Source organism: Fundulus heteroclitus, unplaced genomic scaffold (assembly GCF_011125445.2).
Source record: "Fundulus heteroclitus isolate FHET01 unplaced genomic scaffold, MU-UCD_Fhet_4.1 scaffold_41, whole genome shotgun sequence".
In the NCBI taxonomy this organism is placed as follows: domain Eukaryota; kingdom Metazoa; phylum Chordata; class Actinopteri; order Cyprinodontiformes; family Fundulidae; genus Fundulus; species Fundulus heteroclitus.
This window is the reverse complement of record NW_023396824.1, coordinates 936,856-959,640: the sequence shown is the minus strand read 5'-3', so window position 1 is coordinate 959,640 and position 22,785 is coordinate 936,856. Positions and strand designations below refer to the sequence as shown.

General features: G+C 40.7%; 2 protein-coding genes across 2 annotated transcripts in view; both read left to right on the top strand.

Annotated features, from left to right (window-relative positions):
• Nucleotides 1-10,699, top strand: part of LOC118560258 (protein NLRC3-like) — a 492,641-nt gene extending 481,942 nt beyond the window's left edge. The window contains exon 4 of the mRNA XM_036131177.1: nucleotides 10,516-10,699. Coding sequence (XP_035987070.1) covers nucleotides 10,516-10,549 — 34 coding nt within the window. The 3' untranslated portion in view covers nucleotides 10,550-10,699. The remainder of the gene's footprint in view (nucleotides 1-10,515) is intronic.
• LOC118560255 (protein NLRC3-like) overlaps nucleotides 1-22,785 on the top strand; it is a 943,592-nt gene that overhangs the window by 135,841 nt on the left and 784,966 nt on the right. The gene's annotated exons all lie outside the window — the stretch shown is intronic.

Below are 22,785 nucleotides of genomic sequence, written 5' to 3'. Positions count from 1 at the left end.
AAGTTTCTTTCTTTTTCTAACTTCCTGCCAGCATTTATTCAATAATCAGCAGAAAACATGAAACAATGAGCTGAATTTTAGTTTAGAGTTGCAGCTTTTATCCAGAACTGAGGAAGAGGAAGAGAGAAGAAATAAAATGCTGATGTTTCATTTATTTGAAGGTTTTTAATCTCTTTAAACCTTCATCAGGTCAGTTTTTCTCCATTTTCTACTGGATGATGTTAAAATAATTGAATAAGTGGATGTAATTGAGCTGAAAAGCAAAGTTCAGATCTTGTATTGTAACAAATCTTTGCCGAGTTTGTTCCTGGACTTGGAGCCAGTTTTTAATGTTGTCTCTCTGTGTAACTGAGTCTGAGCCCTGATCTCAGGTCAGAAGCGGACAGCATTGGGACCCCCAGTGTGTAGAAATGCCCCTCATGTGAAGCGGCTCAGAGGGGATTCAAGCCAGTTTAGAAAAGTCAATTTCAGCTCCTGGAATCTGTGTGACAGGAACAAATCTAGAATCCCTGATTGATGCTTCAGCACTTTTAGAAGCTCTACAAGGATTTTACTGACTAAAACACTCAGACACAACATGTCCCAGTAGCAGGTTCTGCTTCTGGGAGCTTCAGTTCCTAAAGTCAGTTTACATGAAATATTCTCCATCACATCATGTTTTTATGGCTGTGGAATCATTAAAATAGTTAATTTATCTGCATTAATCTCCATTTGTTCATAGTTCCTCCACAGTTGCTGCTGACTTGTTTGTTTTCTGTGAAACTTGAATAATTTGGAAAAGTGAGAAATGTTAATGTGTTGAAAGATGGATATTTGCTGATCATTTGTAATGATGTTAAACAAAAAGGACAGGTCCTGAATATAAAAAGTCCTAGGTGAGAATGTGAGGGGGAGAATGTTAGATAACAGGAAATATGTGTGCGGTGTTATTTCAGGTATTTCTCCTGAGTTGATGACATTAAATCTAATTTATCAGGAGGGAAAGTAGTTGGAGTCAAACGGTTAAAAGAAACAAAAATAGAGAAAGGAGTGAAAGTTTTTCTATCATGCTAAAGTTTGAAGAGAAAACTCAAGCAGACAAAGTGTTTGTGGAAAATATGAGTTCTGATGTTAAACCATTTATTCCTCCACCACTGTGGTGCTTTAAATGTCAAAGATGTGGACATGTGGGGGCAGAATGCAGGGAAACAGAAGTGTGGGAGATGTGCTGGTGATGATGAGTATGGAAATGTGAGGAAGGAGCTCCTTTGAGATGTTGTAATGGTGGAGCTGGACATAGTTCAGGTTTCAGGAGATGTGTAGCTAGTAAAAGAGCTGTGGAAGTACAGAAAGTTAAAATCACTGCTGGGATCACTGATGCAGAAGCAGCTAAAAAAGTGGCTGTTCCACCAATGATGCAGCCAAAGAAAGTGACAGGGCTAGAAGAAGGAAGTTCTGATTGCCTGAAGGCAACAAGATTAAAGATGACACTCTACTCATGAAGAAAGAGCATTTGGTTTATTCATGGTGGAGGTTATAAATTGCTCTGCTCAAAGGAAAACAGAAAAAAATCTAATTATTGTGAAGGCAGCCCAAAAGTATCTTGATTTTAAGAATGCTAGCTGGGAATCAATTAAGGAGAAACTAAATGAGACACAATCTTCTCTTCCTCAATCATGCAGTGGTGGCCCTTCTTCATATTAGTTATATTCCAGTGAAAGGAAAGAAGTCTCATTAGTGATGGTCTAGAGTTTAAGAAATGCATTTCTGATCTGATAATTAAGCCTCATCTGATTTACATTCAGGAAACTTGGCTTAAGTCCCAATTAGATTTTATAATTCCTGGATATAAAACAACTAGGAATGATAGAAAGGAAAGACAGAGGGGGGGGGGGGGTAACTTTTGTGTAAAATGGTATAAGACATAAAGTGGAATGAATAGGGCAGAATTATGAATCAACAGTTGTTAAGATCTGGATAGGAAATGGTCAGATTTCAGTGATTAATCTATATAATTGTAGCAGGAAGTTGACCATTGAAGATCTTAATGAAGTAAATGAAGAGCATGAGGGAAAGACTGTATGGTGTAGTGATTTCAGTTCACATCATGTTTTATGGGGCAGTCTAAATACAGATGCAGATGGATTGGTCACTGAAGAGTTTCTAAAATTACATTCACTGGTTTGTGTTAATGATGGATGTCCTACTAGGTATGATTGTAGTAGGTGTCAAGTTCTTTTTTAATCTGTGCAGCTTCCCCACTTGAAAAAGGGATGGATAAATTCATGCAGACTTTTATCAACAGGGTTTTGACTCAAAGGACCACGCAGTTTTCCTTCTTTTATCCTCCATTTATTTGGTGAATGTCAGGACATGTGCAAATTGGTCCAGAAGCAGGTAAAAACCTTTAAACAAGCCCAAAAAGAAGAAAAATAAATAAACAATTACTAATCCATAAGTTAATTTACTTAAATTAATTTCACTTAAACTACAAAGGAAATGGTAATCTATATAAACAATACAAAGCAAACCACCGTGAATCAAACCCACAAAGTAATCAAAGTTAAATGAACAAGTAACTAAACTTAAGTTCTTTAACTTTAAAATACATTTCGAATAAATATTTACAATTACACAATTACATTTATTTAAATATACAAATATCTACTTTTGAATATTAGTCATAAATATTCATTTTATAAATATAAATAGCTTCCAGTTGCAATTCTTTCTCAAATGATGCCAAGTTAATTAATAGGTAAACTTAACATCTAAATCCAGTATTCAACAACACAACAATCAGTTCAATCATAAAATCAATCAATCAATCAATCAATCAATGCCAAACTTCTCTACCACAATCCACCTCTTCAGTTCAGGTGTTGCTGTCAATGGGTGTTAATGAGCTGGCAAATCTGGAGGCCCTGTTGGAGGTACATGGGTAACCTTGCAGTCTGATTTAATAGACATTACAGCTTGTCTTACCGGCTGCCTCTCTGCTCGTCTTACAGATTTGTCCTCCTCTGCACAAAGTGTCCAGGATCTCTGATCCCCCAAACTTCAGTCCTCTTTGTCTGGCTTGCTTTCTTCTCCGCTCTCTCTTCCTTGTTGTTCGTCCCTCTTTTAAGTCCGTGTGAAACACAGTGCATTTTTTTCCCTCATTTGACTTCATAGTAGGAATTCAGAAAGTGTTTTAGATTTAACATTGGTGTCACATGGAATAGCTGGAATTACATCTTGGAGGTAATGAGTAATTCTCCTCTGGGTAGTGATCATTTTCCTGTTATATTATCAGTTGGTTCTGATGTAGTTAAAGAAGAGGAAGTACGGATTCCTAGATGGAGACTAAGTAGGGCTAATTGGGAATTATTTCACTATTTAGTTAATAACCAGTGGGATAAACTAGATGAAAACCTGTTTTCTGATGTGGAGTTATGTAACTCAAAGATTGTGTCTGTTATTGTTAATGCAGCTGAAACTGCAATTTCTAAAACAGGAGAGGAGGAAATAAAAAGTCTATTCCATGGTGGAATGAGCAATATAGTATTGCTATTAGGGGAAGAAATAAAGGAGATGTCATACTTTAGAGGCTTTAATTCAATATAAGAAAGCCCAAGCTATAGTTAGGAAGACTGTTAGAGCAGCTAAGCAGGCATGTTGGAGGCAGTATTGTAATTCTATTGGAAGAGAAACCAAGTTGTCTGAGGTATGGAGAGTTATTTAGAAAGTTAATGGTGTTAAGAACTTTTCCTTACCTGTTCTAGAATTTAACGGGAAAATAGCTGTTAGTGATAAAGAAAAAGCAGTTATTAGCAGAAACGTTAATTAAAGTTCATAGTTCAGAAGATTTATCTGAAGATATAACGAGTTATAAAGAGAAGATTTTAGCTGAAAATCCAGGAGTCACTAATAAGAGAATGGTTACAAATCAATGATCTAGATCTGCCTTTTACTTTGTATGAGCTGACAAAACCTATTTATAATATTAAACAGTCAACACCAGGAAAAGATGCAGTTTGTTCTATAATTCTTAAACATTTAAATGATAGATCTCTGACTGTTCTTTTAAAACTGTTTAATCTGATGTGGGAGACGGGGATTATTCCTGCAGCATGAAAACAGTCAGTTATAATTCCTGTGTTGAAGCAGGTAAAAATGCAGCAGAGCCTTCAGACTATAGGCCTATAGCTCTGACATCTCAATTAGGGAAAACTATGGAGAGAATTGTAACAGAATATCATCTTTTCTAGAAAGTAAACATTTATTCTGTCCTTTTCAAAGTGGTTTTCATAAAGGGAGAAATACGATGGATGTGGTTCTGTGCCTGGAGTCAGAAGTAAGGAAAGCTCAAACAAATAAAGAAATAGTGTTAGCTGTGTTCTTTGACATAGAAAAGGTGTATGAGCAGTGGCGGCTGGTGCTAAAAAAACTGAGGGGGGCGCACACAAACAAACAAATGAAAAACAAATAAAACAAATCTTAAAAAATAGCACTATTTGAACATGAATTTTGCCCTCCTTTCCTTCTGCCCAGCAAATTTCTTAATTATATTCTTGTTAAAGTCAGTCATCTCTGTGACTAGTCTTTTCTCCATTGACAACATGGCCAATGCATTCAGCCTGTCCTGAGTCATTGAGTTTCTCAGAAAAGTCTTGATTCTTTTCAGAGTTGAAAAGCACATTTCAGCTTCTGCTGTGGCCATGGGTGTGGTGATGAGGATCTTCAAGAGCGTGACAGTTTCTGAAAAGACTTCTTCTAGATTGTTTTCCTGATTTTAATAACATTTGCTGTCATTTTTTAAGGCTGTGTTATGAAATGTGTTACAGCATTTTTGTGGGACAAGATTATACAAAATTCATTAACCAAATGTTTTATTCCCCATTACCCATAAACTTCAGTACAACTTAAATAATAAAATATCTTGCTGACAAACATTATATCAACATACCTACACAGCATAGACACAACTAAAGGTATTTCTAACTACAACGCACATCTTCCTAATATATTAAATAACACTACTATAAACCAGTGTAACAGTGATTTTCCACAACAATTCACCTCTGCAGCAATCCTTTCATGGTCTTCTACACTGAGTGTCCGACGCTTCTTCACTGGCTGACTACTACCTACACTGCTTTGTCCAACCATGGAGTGGAGAGATCACTTGCCTGCTGCTGAATTTGTAAATTAAGACGATCCGGTCCAAGCTCCTTTATCCTGTTTTTTTCTTCAAGTGAACGCTTTGTAAAAGCATTTTTTTGTAAAGACAAAACAGAATTTTCTCTCATTTTGAAACTACTCCACTTTGCAAGCATAACCGTGAATCAACCTAACGAACTGCAGCTGCGCTGAGTCGAATCGGGGATTGTCCAATCACACAATGTTTTTAAAAAAATTAGCCAGTACTGACACTCTACCAGTAATGACACAACAGAATGGGTGTGTCCGGGACGCAGAGCGATGCGCCCTGTGGAAAACCTTAGATAACCAATTAAAAGTCAGCCTCAGATCACGTGCTTGCCCAAGTTGATGCGCCTACATTCACTCCCATTAGACCGGCGCCCTGCACATAGGAAAGGAAGTGTGCACAATGTGAGCAATTAAATAGAATTATGTATTTACTATTTTAATAAATTCTAACATGTCTATTGGACACACAGTATGAATAAATAGATTTCTAAGTACTTTGCAGTTCAGAAATCATTTATTATCTAAACGATTTAAAGGGGGTGGTGCATGAGCGCCCCCTACTGGCCAGCCACCACTGTGTATGAGATGTTATGGAAAGAGGGATTATTGATTAAATTAGAAAAACCTGGCCTGAGTGGTAAGAGTATAACTGGGTTTTAGATTTTCTGTTTGGTAGAGAAATAGAAGTTAGAGTTGGGGCTGCTTTCTTTACTAGATATATTGTTGAGAATGGTAGCCCACAAGGCAGTGTGTGTAGCCCAATTCTTTTTAATATTATGATAAATGACATTTCTGATGAGATAGATGGTAGTATAGGGAAATCTTTATTTGCAGATGATGGGGCTCTGTGGGTGAGGGTCAGAATCTGATGTATTTGCAGAAAAAGATGTAGGAGGCCATTTTGAAAGTGGAAGGTTGGTAAATAAATAATTTAGAATGTCAGCTGCAAAGTCCCAAGTTATTAGTTTTATAGAAGACATTAGGAAGTTAATTTAACTCTTTATAATCAGAAGCTTGAACAAGTGAATAAAGTCAGGTTTTTAGGGGTCATCTTTGATGAAAAGTTACCTTGGAAACAGTAGATAGAATTAGTTCAAAATAGATGTAAAAATAAATAATTAGTTGAGATGTCTTTGTGGACAGGAATGGGAGCTTCAAGAAGTGCTGTTGGCAGTTTATCAGGCTGTCATGAGATCTTCCTTGGATTATGGCTGTATAGCATATATGCAGTGTGTGATTTGCAAAAAAACCAGAGGGGGAGATAATTTCTAAAGTTTTATTAATGAATAAAAGTTTTATTAATAATGGTTAGCTAGCAGGTGCTCTTTCGGGTAGCTAGTTAGATCCAGTAGGTTAGATTATTTAAACTTGCGCCATCTACTGTCGCTTTGAGCAGAAAACCTAATAATACTCTTTAAAAACAAACAAAAATTAAAGTTTACAAATGTGAAGGAACATCTATTAATATAAATTTTGAAAAATCCATAATATTCAGCGGTTAAAGCAAAAATTAGGAGCTGGAGTGTAGGAGCCAATTATTTTTTGTTATTAATTAAAGTTGTATTTTTTGTGTATAATCTCGTGAAGGTTATTTATTTTACTTTATTGTTTGATATTTATTTTGAGATTATGTGTTGGTTATTTAGTTTTCTTTGCTTCTGGTTAGTTATGAGTAATTTGGGTGAATTAAGTTTATTAATAGGCTGTCAGTGGAAGGACCAGCATGCATCTGGGTGGATGTTTGTTTTTTTACCAGCGCAAGAGAAGCAGGGAGGAAAATGTTTGTCAATTTCTGTTTGCTTACTTGCAAAAGAGAGATACCACAAACCACAAACTAAACGACTTTACCTGGAAAACAGATTTATTTTTTTGCCTGCGTAAATTACTCGTCTAAAGTGCATCTGTGGCCCTTGTGGATTATTGGAGATGTCAAAGCTGGGCCACAGCATCACTTATTAGTTCAGCTACATACTAAAAAATGTTTAGTTTGATTTTTCTGGATTCCTGCTCATGTGGGTATAGAAGGAAATGCAGAAGTAGATATATTAGCTAAACAGGCCCTGAAATCAGATATTATTAACTTAAGTGTTCCTTTAAGCAAAAGTGAGGGAAAATCTATGATTCAAAATAAAATCCATAAAGTTGGGCAGGAACAATGGGCTAATCATGACACTGGTAGAGATTTATATGAAATTCAAAAGACTGTGGGGGGGGGGGGGGGGATTTGTATGAGTGGAAGGCAGAAAGAAGAGGTAGAACTTAATGGTTCTCTTTCCAGAACAGGGGAACATGAAACAGGGACTTTAATTACTGTAATCAGACGGAAACAGTGGAACATGTCCTATTAGAATGTAATTAGAGGAACGTCAGCACTTAAAGTCGATACTAAATAGAGGGAAAATAGGATTTTCTATGCTTAATCTTTTAGGAAATTAATCAAATTCTGTTAAAAATCAATTAGATATTTAAAAACACTGTGATATTTAATCGTATTTAAAGTGTGTATGTATCTGTGTATGCATGTGAATACACACACATACATACATATGTGACATGTGATCACTAGTACATTGAAGTATTATTACTTTCCCTCTGAGATCATTGATGACCACACTCCAGTCTGGTAGGTGGCAGTAAATGCACCTTAACTTGGTTGCCATCCGTCAAAAAAACAAAAGAAGAAGAAGCAGAAGTGTAATTTCCTACACAGAGGCAGTCATTGAATGCATCGTGAGTCTGGCTCAGAGAGCTCAGCAGGAGAAGCCTCAGAGATTCTGGTTCTGCGGCCATAAGTCAACATCTCCATGTTAAGCTGCTTGTCTTTGGACTATAAACAGTAATGTGTGCCGTGGTTTGTCCCCACGATGATCCACAGTGACTAAGTGAGCTTCAGTCTGAGGTAGAAGACGCTGAAGCTTTGTGGACTGTGTTTAGCCGCTAGCTTAGCATAGCAGCTAGCCGATGCTAACAAGCTGGCTGATGGACTCTAGGCTGCTGCTTTAGCTTGAAGATGAATCCAGAACAATGTGAGCTGAAACTCTGTTAAATGATCCATGTTTAGAACATTCTGGCTCTGAGAACCACTGTTCTAGCAGAACCCTGAGCCAGACTAGAAGACAGCAGCATTTTAAACAGACGCCAGAGCCATCAGACTTAAATATCCAGCAGCAGCAAGTGATCATGGATGGATTTATGTTCAAGGAGAGTTTATTGTTGGCTGCTAATCTCCAAGCTCTAGTGCCCCCCAACCCTAAGCCCAGAACATCTTCATCAGCAGCCGCCACTGCTGAGAACCACACCTTGATCTGGACCTTCACACGTCATGATAACATGTTCTGGTTCTGCTGGCTTTAACTCTTTAAATCAGTTCTACTGGATCACATATCAGACATCAGTTCATCATGTTTCTGGCACTTTTACATTCAGGGACATTCATTTTCTACATTTGATCATTTATTTGTTCATGTTTCAGTTTTAACCTGCATCCTGGTGGCTTCAGCTCACATCTTTCATTCTTTATTCAGATTAGAGAACTGCAGCTTGTCAGAGATCAGCTGTGAACATCTGATATCGGCGCTGAAGTCCAACCCGTCCCATCTGAAAGAACTGGACCTGAGTAACAACAACCTGAAAGATGGTGGAGTGAAGGAGCTCTGTGGTTTCCTCCAGACTCCCCTCTGCAAACTACAGAAACTGAGGTCAGACTCCGTTTTAGTTCTGATATCTGTGATGTGAAAGTTGTGTTGACACTAAACTGCAGACATCTGGCTGATATTCTACTGATCCACACTGAGGATCTTCATGGTAAAGTCTGCTTTCTTCTTCACTGCTTTGCTCCACTTAAAGTTTCTTTCTTTTTCTAACTTCCTGTCAGCATTTATTCAATAATCAGCAGAAAACATGAAACAATGAGCTGAATTTCAGTTTAGATTTGCAGCTTTTATCCAGAACTGAGGAAGAGGAAGAGAGAAGAAATAAAATGCTGATGTTTCATTTATCTGAAGGTTTTTAATCTCTTTAAACCTTCATCAGGTCAGTTTTTCTCCATTTTCTACAGGATGATGTTAAAATAATTGAATTAGTGGATGTAATTGATCTGAAAAGCAAAGTTCAGATCTTGTATTGTAATAAATCTTTGCTGAGTTTGTTCCTGGACTTGGAGCCAGTTTTTAATGTTGTCTCTCTGTGTAACTGAGTCTGAGCCCTGATCTCAGGTCAGAAGCGGACAGCATTGGAACCCCCAGTGTGTAGAAATGCCCCTCATGTGAAGCGGCTCAGAGGGGAGTCAAGCCAGTTTAGAAAAGTCAATTTCAGCTCCTGGAATCTGTGTGACAGGAACAAATCTAGAATCCCTGATTGATGCTTCAGCACTTTTAGAAGCTCTGAAGGATTTTACTGACTAAAACACTCAGACACAACATGTCACAGTAGCAGGTTCTGCTTCTGGGAGCTTCAGCTCCTAAAGTCAGTTTACATGAAGTATTCTCATCACATCATTTTTTTATGGCTGTGGAATCAGTAAAATAGTTCATTTATCTGCATTAATCTCCATTTGTTCATATTTGCTCCACAGTTGCTGCTGACTTGTCTGTTTTCTGTGAAACTTGAATAATTTGGCAGCAGAAGCTGAGTTTGTATTGATGGAGCTGCTGGTGGAGCTGACAGAGGTGAAGAGCTGAAGTCAGCAGGGCTGTCATTTAGAAAGCTTGCTGACACTAAATGGAGCTGAAATGTGCGTATGCCACTTTCCAGCAGAAGTTAGGATCTCTAAAAATGAATTTAGGGGAAAATGTGTGGTCCTCATGCCAGTTCTGACCCAGGCGTACGCTCATTTTGGAGACAGGAAACTGGAGACGCAGATGGTGAAGTGGTGAATTCCAGCCAACCTGCATGAGGATTCCTCTCAGACGTTCACTTTCACTTCATATCAGACTTTAATCAGAGATCATCTTGATCAGAAGCATTAAAACCTCAGTATTATTCATTCTGCTGGTGGTGACTCTTAAATCCATCAGGACATTTCAGATAAATCAAAATGCTAACATGTCTGCTAACATCTTCTCTGGGTTTTCTACCTTCACATTCCTCTCTCCAATCATCACCAGGGTGACGTGTTCCACAGATTATTGTGACCAGGTGAGCAGCAATCCCTTTAATTGCTGCAAACAGTCAAACACACTTGTGCGTAATGCTGCTGGCTGGATGCATTGGCACTGCTGGAAGACCGTGCAGATGGAGAATTGAGGAAACGCGCTTTCAGGGATCAAAGATTTCCTGGCCAATAATGAGGACTGGCCAATTCCTGCTTCTGACTCCCAGCATGCATTGTGCTGCTCCCCACAGGGGAAAGTGGCTCCACCTCCCTGTGAGGAGGTGAAAGGCAGCTCTCCACCCCCCAGAGAGCAGAGAAGGAGGCTTTCTGCTCACACCCAGGCAGTGCTCACCTTTTTAGGGGGGGACCTCTCTCCTCTGAATGTGGATCTGAACCCACAGCCACAGGGGAATTTCACCACGGAGCACAGCGTGGTTTACATTTTAACAACTTATTTTAACAGCTTCTTAACAACTTGTTTTAATGTGGACAACATCTGAGCTTTTACCTCTGATTTCCACATTTAATAAACGCCTCTCTGGGAAATTTTCCCAACGTTTCTTTGCTTTTTCTCCGTGGCTGCCACGTCACCATGATGAAAAAATGATCAGCTGACACATTTTCTACACATTAACATTCATGAGGTGCTTTGCATCGAGCGTTTCTGCTTGAATCTGGGCGTGTAGAGGGCAGAACCTGAGCCAGAACCTGGTACCAAATGTATCGCTACAGCTGGGATCTAGAAAGGAAAATGGCTGCTGCTGTGTCTGAGCATGGTTTGATTCATCTGAATATTTTTACCATACTCCATTTTCTTTTTCTTGGCGTTCTCTTTTAGTATGGATTCCACACAAAGTTTCTAAATGAGAGCCAGGACTGTAAAAACTGCTAAACAAGTTTTATCTATTGAAAGTTCTGATATTGTTGATTGTTGAAGAGCTGAAGTCAGCAGGTCTTTATTGAAGCAGCAGCTTGTTGTCATTAATATTAATGAGAGTTCTTTAACTGGTTCTGTTGGACTGTTAGAACCTGCATCCTGGTGGCTTCAGCTCACATCTTTTATTCTTTATTCAGATTGTTTAACTGCAGTTTGTCAAAGATCAGCTGTAAACATCTGGTAACGACGCTGAAGTCCAACCTGTCCCATCTGACAGAACTGGACCTGGGAGGAAACAACCTGGAGGAGTCAGATGTTCAGCAGCTGCAGGATCTTGTAAAGAGTCCACACTACAAACTGGAGTATCTGTAAGTAAATGGTTGGAGTGAGTCCAGCTGCTGTCAGCAGAACTGTTCTGAACCCAGTTGGTACCAAAGCAAAGATCCAGTGTTTCCAGTAAAGCTGCAGCTTCTCAGTGGGAGGAGAATGGTGACAGGCTTCCTGATTGGACACAAAAACAACAATGAGCCAATCAGAGGAGCCAGCAGCTTGTTGTCTTCCTGTCTTTGTGTCCATGTGAAGATGACTGTTGTGGTTGTGTTCATGTCTTCCAGCTGACAGCCTTCCACCATGTCTAGAGACAGTGGTCCTCATTCATCAAGCTGTGGAGCATCAGATCTGATCTCAGACTCTTTGTTCTCTCATTTCAACAGCAAACAGCTGATCAGTTTCATCTTAGTCACAGCTCTGAGATCAGTCTGACTGCAGCCTGCAAATCACTGATTTCACAGCCCATCATTACATTTAGTCACCATGTGGTCTTTCTACAGAGCACAAGCTCTGCTGAAGTCCACTCAGCACATCTGGACATGTGTCCTTCTCTCACTAGTTTCATCCAGATGTGTTCAGGGACAGCCTCCATGTTTCTTAGTCAGCTGATGTTTCAGGAACAGATGTTCATGTTCAGCTTCCAGAGGCTGAAACACTCACTGATCTCCTCTGTTGCTCCTTCTTCTCTCTGCAGGGAGTGGAGGAGGGACTGATGATCTTAGTAGAGGAGAGAAGCTGAGCTCTCCTGATGATCCAGAGGTTGAAGCTGCAGCAGTTTGACTTTAAAGAGACTCTGACTGGATCCTGATGATGAACTCTGACCTTAGAGATGTTGATCCTGTTTATCTGATCCTGTCTGTCATTTAGTGTCTGATATTGTTTCTCTGTGGACCAATGAGGATCAAACGAAAACTAAACTGCATTTAGTGGCTCCATGGAGTTTTGATCTGAATCTGATGAAACTGCAAAGTTGATCTTTTTTCTCTGCTTCATTTTCAGCCTGTAACCCAGAAATCTGAAATAAAGCTCAACTCTAAAGTTTTCAGGCTGCATGTTTGCTTCATTGTGATGCAGTTTCTGGAGGTTTTTCAGCATATTTTAGATGTTTTCTGCAAATGTTTGGGCAGCTCTGCTCCTTTTATCTGTTGCTGCAAACAGCTCAGTGAGTAAATGATGGTTTCTTCAATCAGAGGATGAAGCTTTTCTTCAGGATTTTACATCAAATCTGTTTATTTCCTTCTTTCTGAAGGTAAAATCTAAAAGTGAGTAAAGATAAAGTTTGATCTGCTCCAGCTTCTCCTTTGGTGAGCATGGAAACACTTTCTGCAGCAGCTCAGAGACTTTCAGATCTTCTCTGGAGGATTTTCTCTGTTCTCCCTGCAGAACGGTTCTGGTTCTGTTGGATCTGAGGCTCATCATGCAGCTCTGCTCTGCTGAGGTCAGAACATAGATTTTAATCCTGTTTAGGGACTGTGGGGGTAAAACCTTCACCTGCAGCTTCTCATCAAGTCCACTGTGGACGTTGGAGAAGGAAAAGAGATTTTCTCTTTTCATCAGAAATTCAAACATGAACCATTTCCTTTTTTCTCATTTCCTGGACATTTCAGACGGACCAGAACCAGAATCTACAGAACCTGGATCCTCAGATCGTCTCCTTGTTACATAAATAACTTTAGAACCTGAGAAAGACGACATCTGGCATCCCAGCAGACAGGCAGAAAGATAGAAAATCATTTTAGATGTGTGGAATTTTAAAGTTAAAGTTGGGTTAAAATGAGGAATTATTAAAATGATTCATGCATCAAACAGGGATTATAGATTTAGTCAGAACTGAGTTTAAAAGCAGAAGTTTAACAAGTTATCTGGATCCTTTGGTTCAGTTTCTAGCTTTAAAACATCCATTAGAACCAAAGATCAGCAGGTGGTGTCTCACTTGATTCCCACTAAAAATCCCTGAGTGGAAATGAAAAGCTGGACTGTCAGTGTGGTTCAGTCAGAGCAGCTTTAGAGACCATTCCTCTGGTGGAAACGTGGGAAACTTAGAGGAACATTTATCTCCATTAAAAACAGAAGAACAGGAAGATGACTTTTTTAAATAAAGTTTTGGAAGAAACGTCTCGCTCTTCACTTTCCTAACATATTTCTAGGGCTCTACAATAGCAACCTGACTTTTGACGAAATCCAGCCGTAGCAGTTTGAGGCAAGGAGACCAAAAAGGGACGATGTGAGGCTAATGTAACATTTATTCGTTACATCCTTTGACTTTGATGAGATTCTCTCCTACGTGGAGTTTTGCACACATGGAAATAGAGCACACCTGTTCCTTTGGCAGCAATTTGAAATGAAGATGAAACTTATTAGTTAATAAATCTACAAAGAAGATGAAGACTTCACCTGGAGAGTGGAGCCATGAATACGCCATAGAGCTGATGAAGCTCCTTCCACTCAGCCAACATGGCCCTGACCTGTGACTGTGGGCTGCAGCAGTCCCGCTCCACATCCATTATGGCAGGAGGTGCCACTGCTGCCTCCCTGCAGCGCCTCATAATACCTGCTGCTATGGGCCACAGTCCACGGCCCTCTGCTGCTGTCAGGACCCACACCAGAACCTGGCCGTGCTCCTTGCCCACATTGGTGCACCATCCAGCACTGATGGCAGCTGCACCATCCAGCACTAATGGCAGCTGCACCATCCAGCACTGATGGCAGCTGCACCATCCAGCACTGATGGCAGCTGCACCGGCCACCAAGCAATTACAATCATTCATATATGATGTTTTTACCTTTCTGGTGGAGTCCATCTGGAGCACGGAGCCAAAGACAGACGTTATTCTGGCCTTTACCTCAGGCAGCCGTGACAGGACGTCCCTGGCTACACAGCCAGGAGCCACTTGGGTTTAGGGAGGGGGGAGGGGCAGAGAAGAGTGGCGGCTCCACCAGACAGGAGTCAGTGAAGGCCTCACAGGCAGCAAAGTAGTCCAGCGTGCGGCGGGTCCATGCTGCGCTGTGCTCCTCTTGCAGCTTCTCATGAAGCTGCGTGACGCTGTTACCCTGAGTTCTCTCCCGCATCAGGATGACCACTCTGTAGTCACATGACTCGCTACGCTACAGACAGGAAAAGAGCTCTGCTCAGCGTTTATTAAAGCCATGCAGGACATTTTCCACCATTTAGTTTACTACAGCACAAGCATATTATAGAACATTGCTGTTATCATTAATGTGTCATGCCTGTATGTCAGAAGGGCGGGGAATTTAATGCAGTGTCCCATGTCCAGCTGTCCCAGGATGTCCAGCTGTCCCAGGATGTCCTCTGTCCCAGGATGTCCAGCTGTCCCAGGATGTCCTCTGTCCCAGGATGTCCAGCTGTCCCAGGATGTCCTCTGTCCCAGGATGTCCAGCTGGCCCAGGATGTCCAGCTGTCCCAGGATGTCCTCTGACCAGGCCGGATACTTCTTCTTGCTCCCTTTGCACTCTAGAAGCTCTGTGGCCGTGTCACACCACCATCTATGTCCAGCACCTTGACCACAGTGCTGTACAGGCCAGCTGCTGTCAGCCTGGGGCTATTGCAGGCTGGCTGGACACAGACCAGTGGAATGGAGCACATCTTCAGAGGCATCCAGAGGAACAAAGGGCGGCAGAAGAAGAGGTCAGGAGACGCAGGAGGCTGGGTGAAGTTGGTCGGAGGCTGGGGAGGAGACCACCAGGAGGTGAGCTGTGGCACCAGCTCTGGCTTCCCTGTTTTAGAGTTAGCCCTGAACAAAGCCTTCAGGATCCAGTCCTGCTGGAACCATGGGAGGTGCTCCTTCCAGTGTCCAGGAGGCTCTGCAGGGGGCTGGAGCACGGGGCCAGGAGTCTACAGCGCTGGAGGAGGAGGAGGAGGAAGGAGGTGTGACAGTGGGCAGGTGGGCTGCAGCTGAAGCCTGCCTCTTCAGCACATAGTCCTTGAAAAGGGCCATGTTGGTGTTTGGCCTGGCCTTTGCTGTCTTCAGGTAGGTGACCAGAGCCTGGGCCTCCTTGCCTGGCTCCTCATACACCTCCTTCATAGACCTCCTTCATGGACCTCCTTTATACACCTCCTTCATGGACCTCCTTCATACTCCTCCTTCATGGACCTCCTTCATACTCCTCCTTCATGGACCTCCTTCATACTCCTCCTTTCATGGACCTCCTTCATTGACCTCCTTCATACACCTCCTGCATGGACCTCCTTCATGGACCTCCTTCATACACCTCCTTCATTGACCTCCTTCATGAACTTCCTTCATGGACCTCCTTCATGGACCTTCTTCATGGACCTCCTTCATACACCTCCTTCGTGGACCTCCTTCATGGACCTCCTTCATGAACTTCCTTTATGGATCTCCTTCATGGACCTCCTTCATGGACCTCCTTCATGAACTTCCTTCATGGACCTCCTTCATGGACCTCCTTCATGGACCTTCTTCATGGACCTCCTTCATACACCTCCTTCATGGACCTCCTTCATGGACCTCCTTCATGAACTTCCTTCATGGACCTCCTTCATGGACCTCCTTCATGGACCTCCTTCATGAACTTCCTTCATGGACCTCCTTCATGGACCTCCTTCATGGACCTTCTTCATGGACCTCCTTCATACACCTTCTTCATACACCTTCTTCATACACCTTCTTCATACACCTCCTTCATGGACCTCCTTCATGGAGCTGCCCTTAAAGTCACCAAAGTCCCGACAAGCAGCATTCACTCCTGGAGAAGGGAGAGAGGGAGAGTCGTCTGCATTGTACATGGCTTTGCTGCAATCCCTCATACTGAGCAAGCATGAAGCGACAGTGGGAAGAAAAACTCCCCATTAACGGGAAGGAAAACCTCCGGCAGAACCGGGCTCAGTATGAACGGCCATCTGCCTCGACCGACTCGGGTTACAGAAGACAGAGCAGAGACACAACAAGAGAGACAAAAAAGCACAGAAGCACACATTGATCTAGTAATCTGTTCTACATTAGATGGTAGTAGCGGGTGAGCTGTCTTCTCTGGATGATGTCACAGTTAACAGAACGCCAGACCAGGTGTACCTACTATGAAGATAAAAGAGAGAGAGCAAACAGTTAAAGCAGAAATGACAACACGTAATGCATAATTGAAGAACAGTAGAAATCAGTAGAGTGAGAAAATCAGACCCTGATGTCCTCCAGCAGCCTAAGCCTATCACAGCACAACTATAGAGATAGCTCAGGGTAACATGAGACACTCTGACTAGAAGCTTTGTCAAAAAGGAAAGTTTTAAGATTAGTCTTAAAAGTAGACGGGGTGTCTGCCTCACGGACCAAAACTGGGAGTTGGTTCCACAGGAGAGGAGCCTGATAGCTAAAGGATCTGCCTCCCATTCTACTTTTAGAGACTCTAGGAACCACCAGCAGACCTGCAGTCTGAGAGCGAAGTGCTCTGTTAGGAACATACGGGGTAATCAGAGCTCTGATATATGATGGAGCTTGATTATTAAGGGCTTTATACGTTAGAAGAAGAATTTTAAATTCTATTCTTGATTTAACAGGAAGCCAATGAAGGGAAGCTAAAATTGGAGAAATATGATCCCTCTTGTTGATTTTCATCAGAACTCTTGCTGCAGCATTTTGGATCAGGAGTGAATGCTGCTTGTCGGGACTTTGATACAATCAACTGGTTCCCTTATATAGGACATTTTTGACCAATCTGTATAATCTGACCCAATCTGTATGATATGATTGAACTTGACTTTGTAAAGTGCCTTGAGATGACATGTTTCATGATTTGGCGCTATATAAATAAAATTGAATTGAATTGAATGATGACATCACACCGCCTCAGCACCAGTATATTAGCCAGTTTACCACTGCACTAATTTAGTGTTGATCCGTTGCTGCTTAGTTATGACGCGCTGAGCGGCTAACGTTGTACCTGTTGTTCGCTTGTCAAATGAATTCCAGCGATCTTCTTTGTTTCCAAAAACTGTTTCAGGCAGATGAACCATTATGAAGGTCTCCATTTATTCCATCACGGCAACATTGGTTCACAATGGCCGTTTCTCAATTCACGAGAACGCGAGTCCGTACTCGCGTTCTCGTCAAGTCTGTTCTCGGTAAGAACACAGGAAGATCAGACTTGACGAGAACGCGAGCACGCATCACGTATTGTGCATTGGAACAGAAGTATACTCGTGACGTCATCACACCCACAGCTCTTGAGCATTCCTTTAACGTTCAAAACTATTTATACACTACACCATCATATCTTATTGAAAACGTTTTTTTATTAATTTCTAAAAAGTCTAATAAAATATCTAAAATAATTACAGAACTGTGGATATAAAACCAGCAATAGTGTGAATTTCTTTGTGGGGAGTGTTAATTGTTGTAGTTGTAGAGGCGATTGAATCTTCTTTAAAAATCAGCACTTTGTAGAAGCAAAATGAGCGATACGAGCAATGTTGCTGTTGCTTCGGTCGTTGGTCAGCTTTACCAGCAGGCTGAAGAGGAGGTGATGCAGTTGAGGAGACAAATCCGAGCAAGGAGAAGATTGATGCAGCAGAGGAGGCTCAGAAGGCAGGCTTTGCTCACCCATCTATTGCCAACTGGTAGGCATTTTAAGATTGACAGCCTATTTCCTACTTTTATCTTTAAAAAAAACCCATTGATGATGATATTAAAAATGTGATCAGGTTGAAATTGTGACTATTTTTCCTATATTAATATAAATGAAGACCCAGTTTTAACATTAATAACAGTAGGGTTAAGCTACTTTATTGCACCTCCTGACCTTCACGGCATTGATCATTAAGAAAGGAAAGAAAAATGTCTGTCCACCTTTACAGTGATTAATCTATAAATTATGTGCAGTTAGTTCAGCCCATTTTTTCAGTGAAATGGTAAAAATACCAGAGAAGGGAAGGCATTTGTTACATTTACTATACATTTTACCTTCTCTTTCTTGAGAACTATAATAATCTGCATGTTAAACAGGTATAGTTTTATGCATAGAAAAGGTGACAAAAAACAATGACGGTAACATTTGGCATTTTTTATTTACAGGAAGAAACAGAAACAAAATATGTGAGGATAAACACTTCTGTGCCAATCCTCCAAATATTTTTTAATGAAGGGGACCTGACACCAGCCTTCAGGCTAAGAAGGGGCCACTATCGTCCTCCTCCTTCAGCTGCTGCCCATCAGAAGGTCCATGGATGGCCACAGGAGATAGAGGTGCTGGTGACCCTCTACTGGCTGGCCTGTGGAGCATCCTATAGGGAAACAGCTTGCCAGTAAGATCTCTTACCTTCTTGTCCTTAAATAGAGCCAACAATGACACACAATTGATACATACATTATATAAATTGGATAGAAGATTAAGACAGATCAGCATATTACCTAAATTACAAGTTAATTTTATATTTGGTACAGGTCAAGTGGAGGCACGCTACAACAGACACCATGCCAAGGCTGATAACATCTTTGAGCGTGTCTTTGGTGGTTTGAAGACACAGGGGCATTTCATCTTCTTCAGGGCGCTGGAGGTCCGCCTGACGTTTGCCCCAAAAGTAATCGCCGCCTGCTGCATCCTCCACAATATTAGTATAGAGGCAGGGGACCAGCTAGACATGGAGGATGAGGAGGTTGACCCAAAGGAGGATGACCATCCAGCGGCTGAAGACAGGGAGCTGCTGCAGCTGGCTGCATGTTTAAGTGAACATGACTACATGTGACCTAATGTAGATCAGTTGGAGTCATGTTCACATGTTGCTTCATTTCATTTTTTCACCACCTGTGAAAATACATTAAATAATCGTTAAATAATTTCCATTCCAACTATTTTCATTGTACGTTTATAGGCATTGTCTGTTTGTATAAGATCTTAATGAGTTATTTCGTTGTTTTAAACCATGTTAGTAACTGTTAATAATTTGTTGAATATATTATACCTTCATTCTTTTCCAAAGATAAAACATTTGTATAAAATAAATGTCTGTTTTTTCATATACTATTATTACTATTATTTTCTTTCCCTCTTTCTCCTCTCAATTATTCGTGTCCTGACTCAGAAGAAACTCACTTAGATAGGAAAAACATTTATAGAATTTATTTATTTATTTATTTTATATGCTGCTGTCGTCCTTGGCAGACATTTACAATTTATTCCAGCAAGTATTGAGTTAATAAAGCAACACACGTCAGTCAGATAAAAACAAAACAAATAAATCATAACCAGCGGTATTATGCACACTACTTTTTTTTAAATTACGCACTAACTCTGTAAACAGGCCACATAGGGAAGCTTAAAAGTATAATGTTCTCGCCTCAAACAATCTGAAAACGTACTTTTGAACAACAACAGCAGCAGAAAAGGGAATTTTTAATTTACCGCTGTGAGCTCTGTTTGCGCTGTCTCGAATCAAGCTGCGGCCGCGGTGCATTCACATTTGGCTCCAATACACCTGCCCCTAATCGGCATAATAAACAAATATGCCAATTCCCAAAACAATAATAGTAAAGGAGGAAATATGTGACACAAATGCAACATTAATACATTCATTTAGATACCATAAACCGTGTAAAGTTTGCAAATTGGTCTCAATAATATTGGACTTAGTTTCAATTTCACTGAATGTAGGAGCCAATAATTTTTTGTTGTTATCAATTAAATTTGTATTTTTTGTGTATAATCTAGTTAAGGTTATTTATTTTACTTTATTGTTTGATATTTGTTTTGAGATCATGTGTTGGTTATTTAGTTTTCTTTGCTTCTGGTTAGTTATGAGCAATTTGGGTGGATTAAGTTTATAAATAGGCTGACAGTGGTAGGACCAGCATGCATCTGGGTGGGCGTATGGTTTTTTACCAGCGCAAGAAAAGCAGGAAGAAAAATGTTTGGCAATTTCTGTTTGCTTGCTTGCAAAAGAGAAATAAACCACAAACTAAACGACTTTACCTGGAAAATTGATTTATTTTTGCCTGCGTAAAATACTTGTCCAAGGTGCATCTGTGGCCCTTGTGGATTTTTTTGGAGATGTCAAAGCTGGGCTACAACACTGATCTCACAAAACCACGACTATCTAGAAACACTTCCAAAACCTTCCCCAAGAACTTGATGAAAATGCCTGAAGATTAACTTGGAGATGTGTTGTTCTTTGGCCAGAATTATTGGATCTTTTACTTCGTCTGGCATTGCACTTCTTTGAAGACGGCCTCCAACTCTCAATTTTATCTTCCAAAACAGGATCCAACATATAGATAGAGCTCTTACGGCTCACTTTAGAGTTGTGTGACAGAGCTTCAGTCTCATGCTGGAATTTTTGCTGCTGACAGAACACAATGATGAAGTTCTCTGCACTTTGGATCTCTGCCAAAGGCAAACTTCCACCTTTTGAGTGATTAATGATCCTTTGGCACCTTCTTCTGTTCATCTGATGTACAACTGGGTTCTTGTCTATTAAAGGGTCCAGCCGTTTTCTCCTTTAAGACATACTTCAGCCTTAGGTACCAGGTCACTGCTCTTTTGAGTCTTTTCCAATCTGAAAAATGTGCAATAAGCTGGTCAGTAGGTGCAGGAGTGTCGAGGCCAATGATGTTAACTGCAGCCTCCTTCTTAATCTCTTTGTCGCCGACATCCAATTCTACATCAATCACCCCTTTGGGCCACTTTTCTTCATCTTTCCACAAGAACTCTTGTCCATCCAACCACGTCCTGGTTTGCAGGAAGTCTGAAACTTTCATTCCACGAGACGCATAATCAGCTGGATTTTCTTTTGTACTGACATGATTCCACTGAGTAGGTTCTGACAAATTTCTGATGGTTGCAATTCTATTTGCCACAAACGTGTGAAAGCGTCTGTCTTCATTATTGATGTATTTTAACACAGATGTGCCATCAGTCCAGAACACTGTTTTTTCCAGATAGATATTCAGCTCTGCTTTGACCATAGCATCCATCTTCACAGCTAAGACAGCAGCTGAAAGTTCCAGCCTGGGAATGGTGATAATTACTCTGGCCTTCCCCATAAGGAAAGCAACATGAATGATGTTTTCATAATTTATCATACGAATGTACACAACAGTTCCATATCCAGTTTCACTAGCATCTGAAAAGTGGTGTAATTGTGCATTCTTTATAATTCCCCACAGGTTTAATGCAGCGGTCAACACTAAAGGTAGACAGTGGCGCTAGCTCCTCCAACCATCTTCTCCATTTGTGTAAAATGTCTTGTGGCAGTGCATCATCCCAGCCACAGCTTCTTTCACACAGTTCCTGCTGCATCAGTTTTGCTTGCAATGTCTCTGGTGCCAGGAAACCCAGTGGGTAATACACAGAACTATTCACAGATAACATTCCACGCCTGGTCAGGGCTGCTTCAGCTTCATCTTAAACTGGAAGGCATCAGTCTCCACACACCACTGCAGACCCAAAGCTCTTTCCATTGGAAGCTTATCGATATCCAGATCCACCATCTTCAAATCTTTAGCTCTCTGCTCATCTGCATGAAATGATGTTATTCATAAACTTTACATCCTCCTGGTGAAAGTTCTGATTAAACTTGAATCTTTTCCTGAGACTTTGTATTCTCTGTTTGGCTACTGCAAAATTATTTGGTAAACAGACATCCAGTCTTTTAAATGGCAAGTTCAAGCAATACTTTTCATCCTGCATTGCTGCAGATGTTTCCATAATATTGAGAAACTTTTGATCTTCTCTGGACATTTCTTGTTTATCAGCTGATCCTTCACAGAAATCATGATCATACTGGCTCTTGAGCAGTTCCTCCAACTTGCTCGCTGAAATTCTGTTGACTGTTACAGATGAGTCTTCTTGTACACCACTGCTACACTGTAACGAATTTCTGTAAAAACTACAGCATGAGAATACAGCCATGAGGCTGGGTTTTGAAAATACAGCTCTTAGCTGTAATCTGGAAAGAATATCGAATTTGATTGGACCGTTGGATCACGGGCATAACCTTACTGTAAAATTTAAATATACAGTTGCATTGTGGGAAATTAACGGCCGGAGACCAATGTTCGCAGGGTAGACGCGGACGAACGCAGACGCAAATAATGGAGAAAATGATCAATGATGGGCTGGTATATTATTTGGAAAGGAATCAATATATATCTAAATAGCAAAGTGGTTTCAGAAAAGGAAGGAATACCATAGATCCATCTTTGTGCTTAGAACATGAAATTAGAAAAGCACAAATAAATAAAGAAAGTGTACAGGCTGTGTTCTTTGATATTGAGAAAGCGTACGATATGATGTGGTGGGAAGGATTGATGATCAAACAAGTGAAGATGGATATTAAAGGTAGAGT